At 34.8% G+C, this 20,258-nt stretch overlaps 1 protein-coding gene across 1 annotated transcript in view; it reads right to left on the reverse strand.

Moving 5' to 3' along the window:
• Window positions 1–20,258, reverse strand: part of LOC111510097 (uncharacterized) — a 39,905-nt gene that overhangs the window by 15,990 nt on the left and 3,657 nt on the right. The window contains exons 2-9 of the mRNA XM_023165957.2: window positions 17,836–17,923; window positions 13,096–13,292; window positions 11,382–11,588; window positions 8,919–9,083; window positions 7,890–8,011; window positions 7,325–7,492; window positions 5,192–5,744; window positions 1,370–1,825 (exon numbers count right to left, since the gene is read on the reverse strand). Of these exons, the coding sequence (XP_023021725.2) occupies window positions 1,370–1,825; window positions 5,192–5,744; window positions 7,325–7,492; window positions 7,890–8,011; window positions 8,919–9,083; window positions 11,382–11,588; window positions 13,096–13,292; window positions 17,836–17,923 (1,956 nt within the window). The remainder of the gene's footprint in view (window positions 1–1,369; window positions 1,826–5,191; window positions 5,745–7,324; window positions 7,493–7,889; window positions 8,012–8,918; window positions 9,084–11,381; window positions 11,589–13,095; window positions 13,293–17,835; window positions 17,924–20,258) is intronic.

Here is a 20,258-nt window from a genome sequence, read left to right on the forward strand (position 1 = left end):
GGCTCTTTGGCCACTCGTCAGTGCAAGATAGTGTCTATCATCAACATAAAGTCGATGATTTCCGATAATTGAAAATCGAATTTCTTCAGAGTATCATTCCTCGAACTAGGCTGAAGCAGACAACAAACACGTTTGTCATCGCCCCATTTACCTGTGAACGAGGTAACTAACCGCAACGAATTGTTGTTTTAGATGATTTATTTGATTGATAGCCAGTCTTCAAGTATTTCCACTGACTATATGTGAAAAATTATATTATTATTTCAGGTGCTCACCATATCATAAATGATTGTTTGTAGCCTGAAAAAATTTTCACTCATAGATGCGTTATTAGAATATGTATTTATGGAAATTTTTGAATTCGAATAATAAATGAGTGAATTAATAATTATTAATTTGATTTTATTTTTCATTAGGAAGAGTAATTCACTGTATGTTTTTGAAACTATAAAACGATACAAAAACGATACACTATAATTATGTTACTGTAAATAATTATATACCAGGGTCATTTCTATTAAGAACAGATTGCGCATCTTGTCACGTGACGTCGCTTCAAGTTCGACCACTCTTCTCCAGTCTAACACATCGTAAGTCATTTTGAGAAAAACATTTTTTTGACTCTTTACTCCTCTATATTTATTCAAAAAAATGTGGAAGCTTCTGAAAAAGAAAGAAAGCAATCAAGTTAAAAATATGACTGCTACTTGTGTGGTTATACTGGTTTGTTTATCGCCACCTCAATCGGTAATCCCACTGATTGTTAAGTGCGCTCAGTTATTCAGTTTTCGAATAAAAAAAACTTGTTAAGGTTTATGGTGAATGAACGCTTTTTAACGAAATGAGAATAATTGCTCATGATGAAGAACGATCTGAATGGCAAACTGTCTAAAATCCAAATGAAGACCTGTCACAAAAAGTCTATGAGGAAATTCGCCAAAACAGGAGAGTGATGAGCTGCATCAACAATGACAGAATTTTGAAAAATAATGAGGCGTTGAAAGAAACCGTTAATGGTGAGTATTTAGAAAACTGAAGTTCGTATTTTATTTTGTGATACCATTTACATTCACAAATGGAGTATTCTTCACTTCATTACAAAAGAGTTCCTTCTCAAAAAGTGACTCTCGTATCTGATAGCAAGAATATGCAGAAGATCAATATTCTATCATGGTTAGGAAGGTCACAGACTTATCTCAGAATGATTATTTCTTGTAAATATAACATTTATGGAAATGCTTCTGTGCGGTTTCGTTCATTCAACACATTATCCAGTGGCGTATCAAAGTAGATGATGAAAAATAGATAAATGAGTAACATTTATATGAGAGCAATCACAGTATATGTTTCTCTATTCGAATAGCCTTACCTCTTTCTTCTTGATCTAGATCAATTAAATCGTCTTGAACTCGAAGGTCTCCTTTGTCCAAGAGTCCGATGTATGCATAAACTAAATGAGTACACATACTAGCATCTAAATTCTCGGGATAAACGCCTTTATGGGAGTAATCGCTGTTGTAAGTGCATATAACTTTCACACCAGTCGTATCTTCAACAGTTTGGTTGAGTAAAGGAGTTATGGCAGCTGGGGTGTTGGTTTCAGAGGCTACAGAGAATTTTCTTTTACACACTGGTTTTGGTTTTCCCCAAGATCCATTGACGCAAAACCTAACTCCTGAAGATCCCTGGGAAGTTGCATATCCGGAGGGACATGCGAAGGATATACTGGAGCCTTCTGTTGTGTCGGCACAGTCGATATTTTCACTTCTATAATTTTTACAAATTACTGTGGTGTTTTTTGGGAAAATCAGACTTGGACATAGCACTGAAAACAATATGGTATAGTAAATATATGTGATAGTTGAAGTAATGTATACATTTATATGAATGTACACATGAGCCGTTCGAATTTTTTTTTGGAACTTCTAAATATAAAAAAGTATTATAGATCCTGACGAATATTGATTACACCCGTGAAGTAGACAAATGGAAATGGAATAAACTGAAAGTAGGAGGTAACAAAATACGGGCCAGTAATTTGTTACTGGACGTTGAGATGAAACTTTCGTCCTCGCAGTAAACGCACATATAACTGATGATGCCTGCCGCAGTAGCTAACAAAACCTTTGGTATACTTCAAGTAAACAATATAGTGCAACCTAACTTTAAACAACTTCCCTTTATTAAAATAGTTAGGGAGCTAACTAATTTCGTTATTCAATGATAATTTCTGATCATATAAGAATTACAACAATATATATATATATATATATATATATATATATTAATATTAGATACTTCTTCTTCAATTAGCTGTATCACCCTCTTCTCAAATTTTGGAGAATTATTTTCACGCCTGATATTTTGTTTCAATTTTCCCCAAATCAACTCGATGAGATTGAAAACACAAAAACAGTATAGTATATCCATACTTTTCAGCAATATTCTCAAGGCCATAACCTTTTTCAAATAGCCTAATTAACAAGTTCAAAAACATGAAAATTAAAGATAAAATATGAGCGATAGCTTATTTGATTCGGAATCACCTCTAGAAAAATGTTTCTGAAGGATTTTGGTGCTGGTAGAAAATTTCAATTGTTATTAACAAAATAAGATTTGAAAAAAATAGTACTTAGTTTTTCGTTAATAACTCAAAAAATATTAATATTTAAGCAATTTTGAAAAAAACTTGTTAAAGAGGAGGAAATTTCCGAAAAAAAATCCCAACTCCATTTTTTATAATTTTAATTTGACGTTGAAAATAGGGTTCCGCGCGGCTGTTACGGCATGCGTGCGCTGCCGCTAAAAAGAGTTCATCAAAAGAAATAATTTTTTATAACATAAAATATCATAAAATGACATTTTATGTTATAAAGTAAAAGAGTATTTCATAGGGTTTCTTTAATTCAAAATTTGGAAAAATTATCCCGCCTCAGTTATACCTTTCGATTTTTACATTGTTTTGCCCTTGTGATTTAGTTTTGATGTCATTTCCCAATCTGTGAAAGGCGCATATATCAAATTGAAGAACACTTGTAAAAAATACATGCATGACGAGGAATATTGCATTTCATCAGTTGGGACTTCTATTGTCTAATATGATAAAAATTGATTTGAAATCCCTGAAAGAATCTGTAAGAACATTAAAAGATTAGCTGAAAAAATAATTTTTTATAAGCAAAAAACTGAAATTACAATGAAATAGCATACAAGCAACAATAAAAAAAAATGAAATATTAAGACGAGCTGAATTCTTAGACGTATTGGTGAAAAGGACCGACACTAAATGGAAAACATCTGTATATCGAAAACCGACTCATACGGGAGAGTATTTGAACCAGGAATCCAACCACCATCAATCGACCAAGAGAAGAATCATCAAGACTCTACTAGACCGTGTTTTCGAGCCCTGCAATGCAAAGAAAGGTCTCGAAGAGGAACTAGTCATCATGAAAAAGGACCTTCAACGGAATGGTTTCTCCAAAGTGATGGTGGAACAGGCTTCAGCTAGAAGACAGCAAGAACTCCAAAAGAAAGAGAAGCCGCTACAACCAGTACTTGTACTTACCTGCATCAGAGGATTGTCGGAAAGGATAAGAAGGAATGGATCCAAGTATTACATTAGAACCTGTTTCAGATCTGGGAACACTATCCGTAGTAGTCTCACGAAAACCAGGCCAAAAAACGCGGACTGCGATTCCAAGAATTGCATTTACAGGATACAGGATGCGAGTGCGGAGAATCATACATCGGTGAAACTACGGGGCCATTGAAAGTTCGCATTACCGATGACAAGAAACCTACACAGCAAGGAGAAAAATAACATAAACATAACATAACATCAAGTGGGCTCAGGCTGAAATCATCCACAAAGAGGAACACTGGTTCAGGAGAAAATTCGAAGAAGAAGCATATATGTTGTCCAACAACGCATTTTGGCAAGCTAGCGTAGAGATACGTAACATATCGAAACCTCTAATCAAGCGGAACACGATCAATTCCCGCCAAACGGTCAGCTCCTGCTAAAAACCAATGAAACGGAGAGAGAGAAGAGGGGATAGGTGAAAGCAGTCGAATGATCTATAAATAGTCAGATTTCGAAGGAATAAGTTCAGTTATCACCCGAAGATGATTGTGGATACTAACAACCGAAACGTCGTGAAGTAACTTGGTTTGAAATCTTTTAATTTTTTATTTTTCATTTTCATTTCTTGTTAATAATTTTTTTAAAATTTATTCAGCTTGTGTTGATAGTTCAATTTTTTTTTATTGCTTGTATGTTATTTCATTGTTATTTCAGTTTCTTGCTCAATAAAATTGTTTTTTCAGCTAATCTTTAAAAAATTTTCATAGATTCTTTCAGAGATTTTAAATCATATTAGACAATGGACGTCCGAACTGATGAAATGCACCACGAAACATTGTCAACACCTTAAAAAAAGAAGAATATTATTCAATATGAAAAATGCGTTTGAAGTTACATAGTTTCTAAATTTCCCGAAGTTAATAAAAATAACATTCTGTAATTCAACTAGTATTTTGCAATATTCAATTGTAGCTTGTCGAATCTCTCATGTATTATGTATTGGGTGAATCACTCATGTATTTGTGGACGATAACCGCTCTTCTGTTTGAAATTGGATAAAATATCTCAAATGAAAGTTATAGAGAATTGTGGAAGCTCTGTTACAGAAGTTGTTTTCCGAAAAGAATTCTTTCAGTGGTGAGTATGATACCCAGGAGACGTATATCGAGAGAAACCAATGGTACTAGAAAATAAGAAGCTATAACCTATTGAAATGTTTCGTTCTATTGCAAGATCAGCTTTGATTGAAGAGAATATAGAAATAATTTTGACATAGCTCAAAATAGTCGATTGAACATCTACTGTTTATTTTTGAAGTGGTTTGATTTCATTTTCTCGTCTGTTTTTTTTGACTCAAAAGATCATTATTGCCTTGATTTCAGTTTTAGATAGGAATTGAGTAGTCAAACAGTGCATTTTTCGCAAGCTCAGAAAAAACACAGAATGACAATTTATAAAAAAACTTTTCTGAGACTATAATTTCTTGAGAAATATGAGATATCTTGTGAATCATGGAATACTACCTCATAAAGATTAATGCTCATAATAAATATATCCATCAAAGTATTGAGGTGTCATATTTCCATTACAGTCAGTCATACTTACAGTTACATGTGGGAGGCTGAAATGATGGTTCACAGAAAAACTTTGGAGACACTGCTGACAGTTTGTATCCATCATTACAAGAGAATATCAGGACTGCCGTCGATGGAACGATTTCTCCAGGTTTTTTCACTGCACCCTTTTCCATAACCCATTTACCATTTTTGGGATAAGCTGGAAGACTGCATTCCTCAACATAGTTCGTTGTGGATTCTCGGTCTATCCATTCGTAATAATTTGCCACTCTGGTATACAAAGCATTCTGTTCGTGGTCGCACTGCCCATCTGCAGATCTTGGGGAGAGACTCACAATACCATGAAGGTAAAATCTGTTGTCTTCAGGATTTTTGAAAATAAGACCGCTCCCACTATCACCATCACAGACACTCATGTTTTGTTTGAAAAAGCCAGTGCATATTTTGTCTTCTAAATTGTACTTTCTCTCCCAATCTACAGGTAACTCGGCAGAGCATGTTGATGTCTTCTTCAGAGGAATTTTGAGTGATTTGAGAGTGTCTGACGGCTCACCATTTTCAGTCCTACCCCAACCAGCAACCTAAAATTATTTTCATGATACGATTGTTGTACATCTTTGGTTTGGTCAATTCTGGTTGAAATTGGTAACAAATATGAAACAAACACAAACGAAACTAATATCAAGCCGAAGCCAAAGCCGTGCCATTACGTATTGAGCATGAAAGAATAATCAATCAATACTAAGCAATATTATCTTTTCACTGAAACATTTTTAAAAAAAGGTTAGTATCATGAATGTAACTAGACTATTGGCTATATCCAGAAAAACTGCAGGTGAACGGAAAAATTTCTTTATGAGTGAATTTTATAAGTATCAGATTCAATCTATTTTTTGTTGATAAATTCCCTCCTCAATAAATTTTCGATTGGTGTGCTTGATTTAATGACACAGCAAAATGACAAAACATTTATTTTTCCATATTGAGTGAATAAAAATGGATTACATGTCTGAGTTGTAAGAACAATTGTCTGAAATCAGCAACAAAATTCTCAAAATATACCTATGTATAAATTTCTTAATAAAGGTTGTTCACGTTAAGGAGATAATGACGTCACAAGATGACAAGCTACGGCTTTGCGAACGTGTGCACTAATTTTTTTGTACTGTAGATATATTTTATTGCTATTATCCTTACTCACTTTTAGTATTTGTTGAGACTATTTCGACAATGCTTTAGACATATTGAATATACGCAGGTCTTATCAAAAGAAATGATTAGTTCTGAAAAGAAAAGAAAGACTGACAGTTTTCGAGTTTTTTTCGATTCGGCAACGTCTGAAATTTTACTATGAGTTGAGCAACTTACAAAATGAAATGTTACTAGTTTCATTGCTGTTGAATGCATTTCAGGGGAATTTTAACGTTGTTATGTTGGATATACAAAATTATCAAAAAATGACGTCATTCTCCTCTTAACGTCTATACGCTATACGCCTATTCTTTGAGTTATACGTTAGCAAGCTTTCAAATAATTCATATGCACTAACTTTGTTAATAATTTTTGAGTTTTATTTATTATCTGTCAAATGATTCACAAAACGCTTGTAACTCAATTTTGAATTGTCTGGAAGTTTTTATTATTTCATTCCAATAAATCAATAAATATATGGAAAATACTATGTGATAATCGTCATAATTTCTTTCATTTTTGTTGTAGAAAAAGAAAGATATATTTGAATGTTATCGGAGTAGCTTTGGAGTTTACAAATACCAAGTTTTCTAGTGAGAAATAAGGTGTAAATAATGAACAATAATGGTCTAAGAATGGACCCTCGAGGTACTCCTCTTATCAACTCCAAAGCATCCAAAATCGCACCACACACTATGATTTTTTGAAATCCGCTAGTGAAGAAGAATTTAAAAACGCTATCACTTCATCAGGTGTCATAACACCGTATTATATGGGTATTGCTAAAAGTTAGTCGGAATCTATGGTCTGGAATAGTCAAGGACAACTAGTATTGTGATGGGTTTATTATCTTAGGTTTCTAAAATATATTTTGTAGATTCATAAATGCACTACAACAGAACCGGGCTTACTTGAATATTCCAAGTACACAACTTTTATGGTGACGGAATTAATCTAATATTATACTAACCTCTCCTACGTCTCCGATATGTGGATGAATGTAATTAATATCATTTATACAAACGGGTTGCACTTTTGGGCCCAAAATGAATAGTTTTTTTGTTACTATCACAGCAATATCATACTGGAATCGACGGTCTTCTCCTCTGAATTGTTTATGTATCAATATATGAGCTATCTGAAAAATAAAAGATTTTAATTTTCAGCTCTGTAGTTTTTCTAGTCATATAAACTCGTCATGAACTTTGTTGTCTGCTGGAGACAAAATTTGAAAGCAATCCCAGCAATAGCGCAAATAAATTAACATTTTTCCAGTTATGTGGAGTGTTCTATCGTAGATATATAAAGGATATTGTACATAAAATAAGGTCTTAGTTACTAAAACAAAAATAAAATTATGGTTCCCTAGTAAGAACTAAAATATACATTTGACTTAATGTATCTAAAAATAATTAAATTATGGTTCCCTAGTAAGAACTAAAATATACATTTGACTAAATGTATCTAAAAATAATTAAATGAGAGAAATAGAGGCACTACAGCTGTCATAAAAAAGATCATTGAATATTCAGTACCTTCATGTATTGGGCTTCCTTATCTCTACTATCTCCATGTTTATTATAGTATTTTCCAGCAGCAACCTCATAGTTTTCAACTGGTGTAGTCTCTCCATAATGATTTGAAACACAATGGGCGGCTGAAACAATGAATTTGAATTGGTATTTACACAAGAATGTGTAATTCGGTTTTTTCTATACCTGACTGATGGAAAGAACTTTCGACGAATCGAATGTATAATTATAGTGTGAATCACAAAATACGGAACTACTACTACAAAAATCATTGACACAATGATTAATGGTTCCGCGGCCGAAGTTTTCAAGATAAATATCCCACGCGTTACGCAGCTGTATTATCCAGTCATCGGAGATAAGTCAGGACATACAAACCTCTGAAGGAACTAGCCACTCATGCCAGCAAAACGTCAGAAAGAAATTGAAAATAACCGCTGCCTTCAAACCCGAAAACTAGTGACACTCAAAAATAATGTATTCCCATTTCTGTTTCAAATTTGGCTAGTCCACAGAAAACCAGTACTGATGTCTTTTCATTATGACATATTTTTTGTTATAATATATAACATTAAATTTCGATTAAGAAAATTGTGAACAAAATGACTTTTTTGGTTAATAATGATTTTCATTCGTTTTATATTCGTAATCATTATTTCTTTCAGTTAGTACAGTTATTGTATCACATAATGTATATTTATTTGGCACAACTAGCAACATAACTCTATATGTTAAAGAAAAACTAGCAGGAATTGTTAATAGTATTGTTAATTCAACCGTTATTTTATGAACGCACTTTACATATATGCTTAGACCAGAACCTACCTTTCTGGTCATATTTATGAAAGTAAGATGCCTAGTTGCATTAGGGATAATATTTTCAAGTTGAAAGAATTGAGAATTTCGAATGAAATTTTGTTACTAGTTAGTTTGTTCTAATACAGGAATCTATCTGAATGTCTAATGTGATAACTCAATAGATTAATCGAGTCGGTTGAAGAATCTTCGAAATGTCAAACTCGGAGTACTTACCAGTAATCACAACTCTGCGACTGATTAGTGTTCCACCACATATATTGGTGAAGTTGATACCATTCTTTTGATAAATTGCAACTACCCAGGGATACTCAGAATCTTTGGCATCTGATGCGCCCCAAGAAAGTGGCAGGGTATAGTTGCCTGGTTTCTTCCCACAAACTGAAATAATAAAATAACACGAATACAACTAAAGAAGAGTCAATTATATAACCATTTCTTGGTGTAAGTAGAAAATGATTCGAAACTTGAAAGTTTCGTTTCAAAATATACACAGACGTCGGTTCGGACCGACAGAATACGGAGTGTTTAACTTTTGTGAAAAAATAGTTTTTTGGATTTTTTCAAGGGCAAAACACAAGCACTACAGGAAAATCCTCAAGGCTCTCAAGATAGGTGCCTGTGCGGAAATAGCGATTCACATTAGATTTGAACCGGTGGAGATAAAATTCATCAGGAAAAACCTTCTCAGGAAGTTTATTCCACATAAACGCAGTTCTCCAAATGAAAGAGTTCTCAAACAGTAATTTTTGTGGTGTATTGAGTTGAATTTCAAAATGATGAGCAGCCACAGTTCGTCGCGTATTTTCGTTATGAACCGCACTAGGTGGAATCAAATATGCCACGGCACTTGAACACTTCCCCTGTGAGTATCCACGGAACAGAGATAAATCCCCAACCTTCCTTCGATATTCCAAACTATCAAGGTTGCAAGTGATGCAATATACATGAGAATAATACTCCAAATAAGATCCAATCTGAGCTTTATGAAGCATTCAAAGTTGCTGAAGTGTATACAGTTTTCTGGTTTGAAACAGTGTTCCAAGCTTTTGAGAAGCAGCCTTTGCAATTCCAGCGACATGAATATGCCAATACATATTGGTGTTCATTTTAACCTACAACAAACTTATCAAAGCAGAAAGCAGAATTATTGTCTGTCCTGACATCATTATATCTGGTTCTGAGACATTTATCTTTCCAGAGAAAACCGATACCTGGGTTTTTGTGGCATTGAATTGAACTTGGTTACTTTCACCCCAATTCGAAATTACTTCTAGATTCTCCTGCAGCCGATGAAGATGTGCATCCGCAGCCGATGTCCTGGAATCCAAATGGAATGATGAAACAAGTGTGCTGTTGTCAGCAATGCAATATATTGGCTTCGTTCCTTCCAATAAGTCGGCGATAAACAATAAAAAGAAGGTTAGAGACTATATAGATCCCTGGAATCCAAATGAAACGATGAGACAAGTGTACTGTTGTCAGCAAGGCGAAATATTGCCTTTGTTTTTTGGAGATAATATAGATACCAGCGACGGCCACTTGCAGGGAACGATTTTTCAGGAAGCTGAAGGCCATACACAAAAATGATCCGACCAGCCATAACATCAAAATTTGGCCAGCAAATCTCATGCCACACACGGTCAAAGGTCTTAGAAATATCAAGCGCAATAGCTCTTGACTCTCCACGTTTCTCGATTGCGTTATTCCAAATATGGATGACATACGATAGAACGTTGATATAACTGATAGCAAAGCGACTGGTCTATAGTTATCTGCAAAATTTTTCTTGTCCTTTTGGGAATAAGCTGAACGCGAGCGAATTTCCAACATGAAAGAAAACCCCTTTCTTGTCAGACAGGTTGAAAAGTCTGTAAAATACTGGTGCGAGATTACTTCTCGAGTACGATGATGGGCACTTCATCAAAACCAGATGCCTTGTTAATATTCAGCTGTTTCAAAATTCGCCTGACTAGACGTTGTCGAAAAGTAATTTTCGGCATTGTGGATTCTACTGTGGGAAAGTGGGTGGTGCCTTTTCCAGAAAATTGACTTTGGAGCGGGAAGCAAGTTGTTCAGTTAGTAGATTTGCTTTTACTATGGCTGTTGCAATTGAACCAACCGCTTGTGTTAGTGGTGGAATTGTGGATTTTATAAAGTTTTGATCAACAGCTTCAGCTAGTGGCCAGAAGGATCTAAACCCGTTAAGATTGGCTAGCATTTTATCCCTAATTATCTGATTGTGACGTTCTTTGCTTTCATTCATTCTAAGTTCGCAGCTGTGGCGGGCATCAACAAACCTAGTTCGGTTTTCGGCACTGGGATTTTTGCGCCATTTCAATTTTCTTCTACTTCTATCTTTCAGTTCATCGGATTGAAATTAACTTTTTTAGATACTTTTCTACTGGTTTTCGTTAATAGAGTAACTTTTATTTTCGAATTTTGATATATACATGCAGTGATTTATACTTTAAAAATACAGTATTTTTTGTCGTTTTGTTAAAAAGGCTACAAGTTATCCAAGAGAAAAGTGTTTTTCATGATATATATATTATCATATGACAACTTCAATCCTTTTCTTCCGAATGTTTCTTTCAAATATCAGAATAGTGACAATACGCGAGTCACCACTGCTTTTCATTTATTTCAACTAACTTACTTCAAGGCTAATTCACTCACCTGGTTGGCACACCGGTTTTGGAAAATCCCAAAGTCCGTCATAACAGAGCAGGCTTTGTTTGCGACCTAGTGGTACTTCATAATGCGAGATGCACTCGTAGGTCAAATATGTTCCATCAGTAGCTTTATCACATCCGATGGCATATCCATTCCGATCCTTGCATTTCAAGTTCGTTGTAGGAGTAGAATAGAACGGACGGCATAATCCTAGAGAGAATGAAATGAAATCGTCTCAAATGGAAGGCGTTATCACCATCAACCGACACAGTTTTTTTGTAATATGCTTCCAAGAGAAATATTATAAAACACCTTGATTTCATGATGATGTATCCTAAGATTCTATCATATCAAAATATTTGAAAATTCTAATTTTATTTTTTTAGGGAATATTTTTTTGTAGAAATCACTAGTGTGCTGTAGCTGGCACTGTTATTTCCAGCTAGTGGTGTATTTTCTCACAATAAGTTTTACGTGCATAGACCGATAGATCGGTTTCGGGGTACTTGCCCCTCGTCAGTTACGGACAGGTTATTTCAGATGTAGTGAACCATCTGAGTATCCAGAACAAATAAAATTAATTCCAACTAATAATAAACCATATCTGCAGATGATTCAGTAGTATGTACATTGCGCCACCTGCAGACAAAGTCCGGAAACAACTCACAAATACATACTCTGGGGTGGGAGTTCTGGTAAAAAAACACCTTACCCCTTGCCCCTCATGTGAACTTACTTTGTCGATACGTGTATCAGATACCCGTGTTTTCTTCAAGTATCTCAGAAGTTCTAAGTATGACATGACATTCACAGCGGAAACTATCACAAATTGAATTGTCATTTCAAGACGAGATTGTGAAGAGAAACAACAATAATAGGAAAAAATATTTTCAAATGGAATATACTCATACTGAACAGCACGAACAGTTACGAATTCATCCACCATAAAATTACCAAGAAGGATATCTAACAATAGTGGATATCTCTCAAAAAGAAGATAGAACAGACATGGACCAGAAGAGGACAAGAGCTCCACAAAAAAGAGAAGTCATTGCAACCAGTGATATTCTTTCCCTACACCAAATAATTTTGGAAGGAAATAAAAATAGTTGCAACTGGGTATTGAAACATTAGTACGTTCCACAGCTCCGCTCTGCTTGTAGTGTGAGTAAATAGGATTTGCGTTTTCTGGAAACTTGGCATTAATAATCCTACATCGAGGAAATGAAGAAGACATTAAAAGTCAGCAATGGCGAGAATAATCTAGCAAATCGAAAATAGTGGAACAACATATCATAAAGTTTTCCGAATCTTAAATCAATGAGGAGAAACACCGGTTTAACTGGACATTCAGAGAAGTCGCCTGTATACTGCCCAAGTCAGACAAATTTCACAACTTTTTTCAGAACGAAACTACAAGTGAGAAAGTGTTCAAATGAAGTGTTCAGGAGAATATTAATTGATATGAACTAGAAATCCAACTATTATTTATTGCTTTAAAAAAAATGAATTCTCAAAAGAATAGAAGCAACTTCATTCAACAATGTTCCTTACACAATCATCCGATTTGATCAGAAGAATTGTACTACGTTGGAAATCATGGCGGAGAAAATAAAAAAAAAACGTTATTGGCTGGTTGAGAGATAATTTTATCAACTATAAGGTCTGTAAATATTATTGTTTTGTTGGAGAATTACAGATAACTTTGTTTACCTACTTCTACACTTTGGTATAATCTCAGGACCCCAGTTCCCATCACATACTACGTAAGGAGTATCGGGCGTTAACAAGTATCCTGGTAAACATTCAAATTTGATCATTGTATTGATTTCAACATCGTCCCCGGGTCTTCCATATCCATTTATCACGCTCCATTGTCCGTTTTCTGGATAGTTTGGTAGTTTGCACTGAAAACTGAGACAAAAATTGATCAGAAAAATGGAAATTTATCTGCTTAAAATCTGTTTTTCCGTTAACCAGCTGTCGCACCCCTACGAACGACAACCCTCAGAAGTCGAAACTTGTGCGAGCTAAGGATTAGCGAGGTCTTACCTTTTATCGTGTGATTCCTAACACGAGTTGGATGATAGCTAGTGAAGATCGATCGTTCAGACTAGGGCTTAAACCACCGACCAACACGGCAGTCAATTCGAGTGAGTGAACAAAGCACCCACGCCGAACCGCTTGGCTACCGACCGAAATTAAAGAAGTTCTATTGCAAATGAACCTCAATGAATATACTATTCAGTTCTTCCTCGTTACATGTTGAAAAAAATATATTCAAATGAATGCGTTGTGAGAATTGAATTGATATTTTTGGCTGCTGAACACGACTCAGTGGTAATCAGTTGAACAAAATGTTTCAGAATTTAGTTAAAGTAACCTTATTGATGTTCAGATCCAACATCTGGTCTTCTGGTGAAATACCATAGCGAGAGCTTAGACAGAGTAAAATTGTTCTCTATAGGTTAAGGGCGGGTTTGCTGTCCTTGTTCATCTTTCACTGCCTGAACCACTGTGCATGCTGTTTTTGGCAAGTGTTTTGGCTTGGGATGTGGGGGTTGAGCAAACAGACCATCGGATGCCTGCTCTCACGTAGCGCTGCTGGATACGGAAATGACAGAATCACTTGTGGTTCTGTTATTCCCTAACTGAATGGCATCCCAACGATGGCTTAATCCTAAGGTGTGTGAATCCGTGCCGAGAGGATGAATGACACTGAGCCTATCAGCTGTCTCTACGGAACCTTCGAGATACCAGGCGCCCTCTCGTCATAGCATCCCCTTGTCAAGGTAATGTGGGGCTCTGCCGTGATTGACCTCCTTTGGCTAGCTACTCGTGGAACTTTTATGGACAGAGTAAACTTAAGAATTCTTTCTGACGCTGAGTCTACAGAGGAGATGGATGTCGAGTTTACAACTTCAACTGACCTCCTTGTAAATTTTTATCAAGAGCTAGTCTGGAGAGGAGATGGATGTCGAGCTTACTCCAACTGACCTCTCTGTAAATTTAGATCAGGAGCGAGAGCTTCTCAACTCTTCAACTCCTGATCCAATTGAACCTAAAAGAGCGGGGTACCTTATGAAACCGCCTTGCACTAAATTCTTGAGCGGCGCACGCAGACTCTGTCTCAGGTGAAGAAACAAACTCTCCATGAGCAGGTTAGCAAACGTTTACGCTCAAGTGATGATGATTCACCAAAACCAGAGGCGAAAAAGCCCTGCACGGTTGAATCTAAGGTTTTCGCGGGTATCAAGGTAGGAATCTTGCACCTTGACTATACAATTACCTTATTAATAATAATAGGAGAGAACTATCATATGTTGCCCCCAATTTTAGCAAAAGACTTCAATGTTAATTTCGCCTACGAAAATAAACAACTCTTGGTAAACTTTTTACAATATAAATTAGAACTACAAATGAATAATAACCGAAATAAGCCTACCACAAGACATGGCAGAATAATCGACATAAACGTATATATCATCTGAAAACTTGATAATATATACATTCTTGTTGATACATTAATATAAAGGGGTCCATAGAAAAATGAACCGATAGTTCTGTCTCTGAATAGACCACACCAAACATTAATACTAAATCGTCTTTGCGGATTGTGGGATGGACTAGAAATGGATTATGTCTACTCCAATAATGAAAATTATTTCTATTATACTTTCCACGATTTGAAAAATTAGCCTCAACACTCCATTTAATATTTCTATAGAAGTTTGGAGCCGCACATTTGTGGTTCCAGTTAGAAGGCCTAGAATTCCCAGGCTACATCTAACATGACCACAAATGTGCGGTTGGCTTCTGTTGTTGACTCCGTGCGTCTATGTTGTTTCCTGTTTTCGGCAAACAAGTGTTGCCCATCTTTACACTTGGCTACTGCGCTGATGAGGCCAATAGCCAGAAATACGTGTCCGCGATTTGCTCCCCATTTTGGAGTGTTATGTCCACTATTTGTTACATTTTTTATTTGTATCATCAAAATGAGTGGGAACCATGGCCAACTCCGTTATTATTGATGCTACGAATGCGGTCAAACGCGCAAACTAATAGCAATAGGAAAACGATGAAACATATAAACGAAAGTCAATATTTGCAACATTTGCAAAAAAATGCTTTATTTGAATGTTTCTTCATGTGTATTGTAAATTAAGTCAGTTATTCTCAAAATATATTGTTTTTTCTTGTTTTGATCTTATATTCCCTATAATATGTGAACATTTTTGTATAAAATATAAATGACTATAACTCAGAATCTTTACGTAATGGAAAATTTTTGATGTTGAAGTCGCAGTCAGGATGCTTCAAACGCTCATGTATAAACATTATAATATTTGTCGCATTTTTGTTATTATTTGTTAGCTAGTGCATTATTGATCATTAAGTAGGTATAATATCATAAGATTCAAATTGTTATATGTTATGTTCTGTTATATATAAAAAGTACTAAATGATTAAGTAGAATTTAGTTAGTAAGAACATGCCTGAGAAAGCTTTTGTAGAATCAAATACCTGCTGCGATTTTCAAAACTGTTCGGTGAAAATTTCCCAATAGAGTGTTTCTTTACTGTATAGACAAGAAAATTCATTTGATTTAACTCAGTATGAAGAATTTTATTTTCTTAAGAAGCAAAGGCATAAATGTGTCGTATGACACCAATGAAAATTTGAGCGTGCATAATAAAAATAACGACTACAAAGGTTTGATGTCAAATATATCAGAAATTCACCAATTGTCGTGTTTTTCATGTTCGATGTTCTACAAAGGTCAAACTGGAAGAACATTTCAGGTAAGCATTTAAGAACATAGAAACAGTAAATTCAACGTGTGATACTCACCTCCTTACAGAGGCACAGAAAGTTTTGAAGGTTAACCTTCTGGAAATTACGAAAATGAATGAATTCAATAGTTACCAATAATGAATGGAGAATCAAATATATTTGAATAATTTCCTTGAATTCATTAAATTTGTTTAACCAGAGGACCAAGTCGCTCTAGAATAAATATCATGTAGTAATCATCAATTTATTGACCTGTCACTACCTATTTGAACCCGGTTTCCCTTTTTCCACTAATAAATCAAATATTCTGTTGGTTGGTTTCCGGGACTTACTGTGGTCTTCTTTGGTAATATTCTGCAACTATACCTGCGGCAGTCATCTTCAGTGAGGTGTTTTAGTCATCAAGGAAGGCAATCAACTAGGCCATAAGGTGTACAGAAAGAAAACACACAGATCGATACCTACATATTGTATCCAACCATAATCCAGAACAAAAACGAACCGTCATCAACAACCTAGTGAACAGAGCTTAGAGAATATGTAGAGAAAGGTACGTCGACGACGAAATATAACATCTAACAACTGTGTTACAAGCGAACAGCTGCGACATAAAAGACATAATCCACGTTACGCGTCCAAGGGAGACGAAGAGAAACACCAGTGAAGGCACTGTCCAAGGCACTGTCTAGATGCCATACATAGAAGGTGTCACCAATCAAATACGGAAAATTCTAAAGAAGGAGAAAATTAACAGCGTTTTCAAACCAACGAAGAAAATATCGGAGTATCTGAGATCAGCGGAAAACAGCAGAGATCCACTCAAATCAGCGGGAGTTGACAGGATTCCATGTTACTGTGGTAATGTCTATATCGGTCAGACGAAAAGAAGCATTGTTGGACATAGTTGAGCACAAGCGGAGTTACCGATTGGGACAGATCAAGAAGTCCGCAATGATAACATGCACTGTACGACGGGAAACACAAGATCCTGTTCGAAAATACCGAGACGCTAACAACTTCGAATCATCATTCAACAAGAATGTATTAATATTATTTTATGCTTGAGAAAGCTATTGTATAGCGAAACACGTGTTGCGGTTTTTGTAAAACCCCTCATAATGAAAATCATACAATAACTTGTATTTATGGATTGGAGATTTTAACCAAAGGGGACAACGGCAAAACCTAGAAACCAACCAAAACATTGACGCCAGCGATGAAAGCCTAATTCCTCAATTAAATATTGTACCAGCTTTTTTTAGCTAGTTGATCCCAGCTTAGAATTATTCATCCGATTGGAGCGTAGGTAATAGCTGATGTTCTTAGATTATAAAATGGTTATAATTTTGGATTCATCGTTGACATTTGAATTCATATGAGAGGTTTTTATTCAAAATCGATATGAGTTTGCATTTTTCTGAAAACTTGTGTTATGGAATTTCACAGTTCCATATCTTTTGAATGAATGGACTAATTGTCAAAAGCATAACAGCAATGTATCGTGAAACATCTTTTCAGTGATGTCATTCGTTCCTTTCTTTAAATTTTAGAAATAGGAAATAACAGCCCCACTTGTCGAATCTTTTCGATGTCACATTATGTATATTCTTCTTAGTAATTATTATTGTTTGTATTCGTAGGTATATAATCAAAACAGACTTACTCGTCTAGTTCTCGTTTGAACCTTGTGGAGTTGGCATATTGTGCTTGGAATAGATCATCTGGCACTAAAAGTTGAGAATAACAGACACCTGCAATAAAACAAATATATATCAAACAATGAATGCTTATTATTCAAACGAGTTATCAGTTGTTTTTCGAACATGAATCAATTTTTACGTTACAGTACAGAAGTCAGAAACCTTTTGAAACGGAAAAAGAATTGTTCATCAAAAGTAGGTAGGTTTTCAACAGGAACTTAAGTTAATTATCGTAAATACCTGCGCCTTTCATACATAAGATGACTCTGCTTGTAAATGGCCTAACATTAATTCATTTTATTCGCTGTCGAATACATACCAGCTGGTTTTATCAATCACGATCAACTTTTCATGTTGGTGTCAAGGCTTTCCACGTCAAAACTGATTAATTGATCTTGCTCCGTGACTTCGATTGCGTCTTCCCAAAAGGTGAAGTTTTTCCTTGAAGTGGTTGTGAAATTGAAAGTTTTGAGTAGCCGAGTTTCTGGAACTAATGATCGATCTGAGCGGAACACATTTGATTCCACCAAGAGCGGTACATATCAGAAATACGCGGCTGCTCATCGTTTTGAATTTCAACTCAGTATACCTTGAACTTAACTCTTCAAGAACTCTTTCATCTGGAGAACTGCGCTTATGTGGAATAAACTTCCTGAGAACGTTTTTCCAAATGGATTTAATCTCCAGCCAGCGATTCAAATCCGCTCTGAGAGCGCCCTAAGGATTTTTCTTTAATGCTTGTGTTGTGTCTTTAAAAAAAATCCTTCCTGTAGACTTTGGGTAGTCCATACAGGTAAATGAGGCTTTCTGTAGTACGGTGTTAGCGATTTTCATTTTTAATTGTTCAATTTTTTATTTTTTGCTAATTTTCATTCAATTGTATTCATTGCTCAATATAATTTGATTTTACTTTCATGTTATATAATATTATCATATCAAACGTAGGAAATATATTCGGATGGATGATTCTCAGAAAAAAATTTACTCAAATCATCACTGTGTGTTCTTAGGCGAAGCCAGGTACAAAAAGACTCGAAAATGTTTCTTTCACACATAAAATCGGTTTCGATTTAACATTCAGGCAATGCTACCACCTGATGAAACCATAATACTTGTTTGCATAAAAGATAAAAGCATTTTGATATCCGCTTTCACTTCTTCAGGAAACACATAAATAATAATATTATTCGATTGGAATTTTTACCAACTTCAGAGATGCCAGGTGATTTGTTTACCAAAGGTTTATGTGCAGTCAAGCATTATAAATTTATAGAATTGTTAGGTTTGAATAAACAGAGCAAAACGTCAATGTTGAAACATTTATTGCAGATCATTATATTAAATACATAGTCAGTTTTAGTTTTGTTGAGTGGAAGTATAGAATTAGTTATTGAAATATAACAAAAATAAGCAACTGGGGTCGCCTGTCTAGAGATTGTATTAGGTACATTGTCTGTTGTTCTGTGAATAAGAATGAAAGTTCTGTTCAGTTCGTTCTCAGCTCTATGATTGTTTCATTTGACAATTTTTCAATTATTTAAGATGTTATTACTTGTAAAATGACGTCTAGATTACATCATTGCCTAATTAATTATTGAATTATGTTATTATTATTTTGGGAAAAGAAAGTTTTTGGCTTTCTACTACTCCATCTTATTATTATTATATTATCATATCACTACATTATTACGCTATTAAAAATACTAATGGTATTTATGGTTTCATGAAAAAATGAATGAATTTCTGCAAAAACTGTTGAGTGTTTTACTATTTTGCATATGCAACATCATGAAATATTGTTCTCAACTTATCGATTTATGAATTGTTTCATTTGCATTAGGTATTACTTAAATTGATATAAAAATTTGTAATTACTATTTAAAAAGTTATATCGATTTATAACTTGTTAACTGTTCATGTTTTCTTTGCCATTTAAAGAGTTCTAGGATAAAAAGAGCTAAGCGAAGTGCTCTTTGAATGAATAAACAATTTATCATCAAGAAGAGTATTTCGATAATCCACAATGAATAGATCATTTTCAATAAGATTGGCACTCTCCTTGTAATAACGAACATTTTGTAGTAATTGACTTCCTGGCAATCAGTGCAATAAAATATTTCTGCAAAATTTTTATTTAAAATGCTCGAGATATAGCAAAAATTTTAATCGAAAGCGCAAATTGATCTTAAAAATATTTCATACTCGAAGCTATCATTGTTGTGTTCGATTCTCCGAATAGTATGGATCGTAATGTCTAAGGAAAAACCTAACATATTTGAATATGCAAATTCAACATCAATTATTGTGCAATAATTTTAAGATCTCACGAGAATGTTGAAAAATTATTTTGGGACTATCTGTAATTTGAAGAAAAGAAGTAACTAGT

This window comes from Leptinotarsa decemlineata, unplaced genomic scaffold (genome assembly GCF_025532065.1).
Source record: "Leptinotarsa decemlineata unplaced genomic scaffold, Ldec_3_MD MMD2_tig00000218_RagTag_RagTag, whole genome shotgun sequence".
In the NCBI taxonomy this organism is placed as follows: domain Eukaryota; kingdom Metazoa; phylum Arthropoda; class Insecta; order Coleoptera; family Chrysomelidae; genus Leptinotarsa; species Leptinotarsa decemlineata.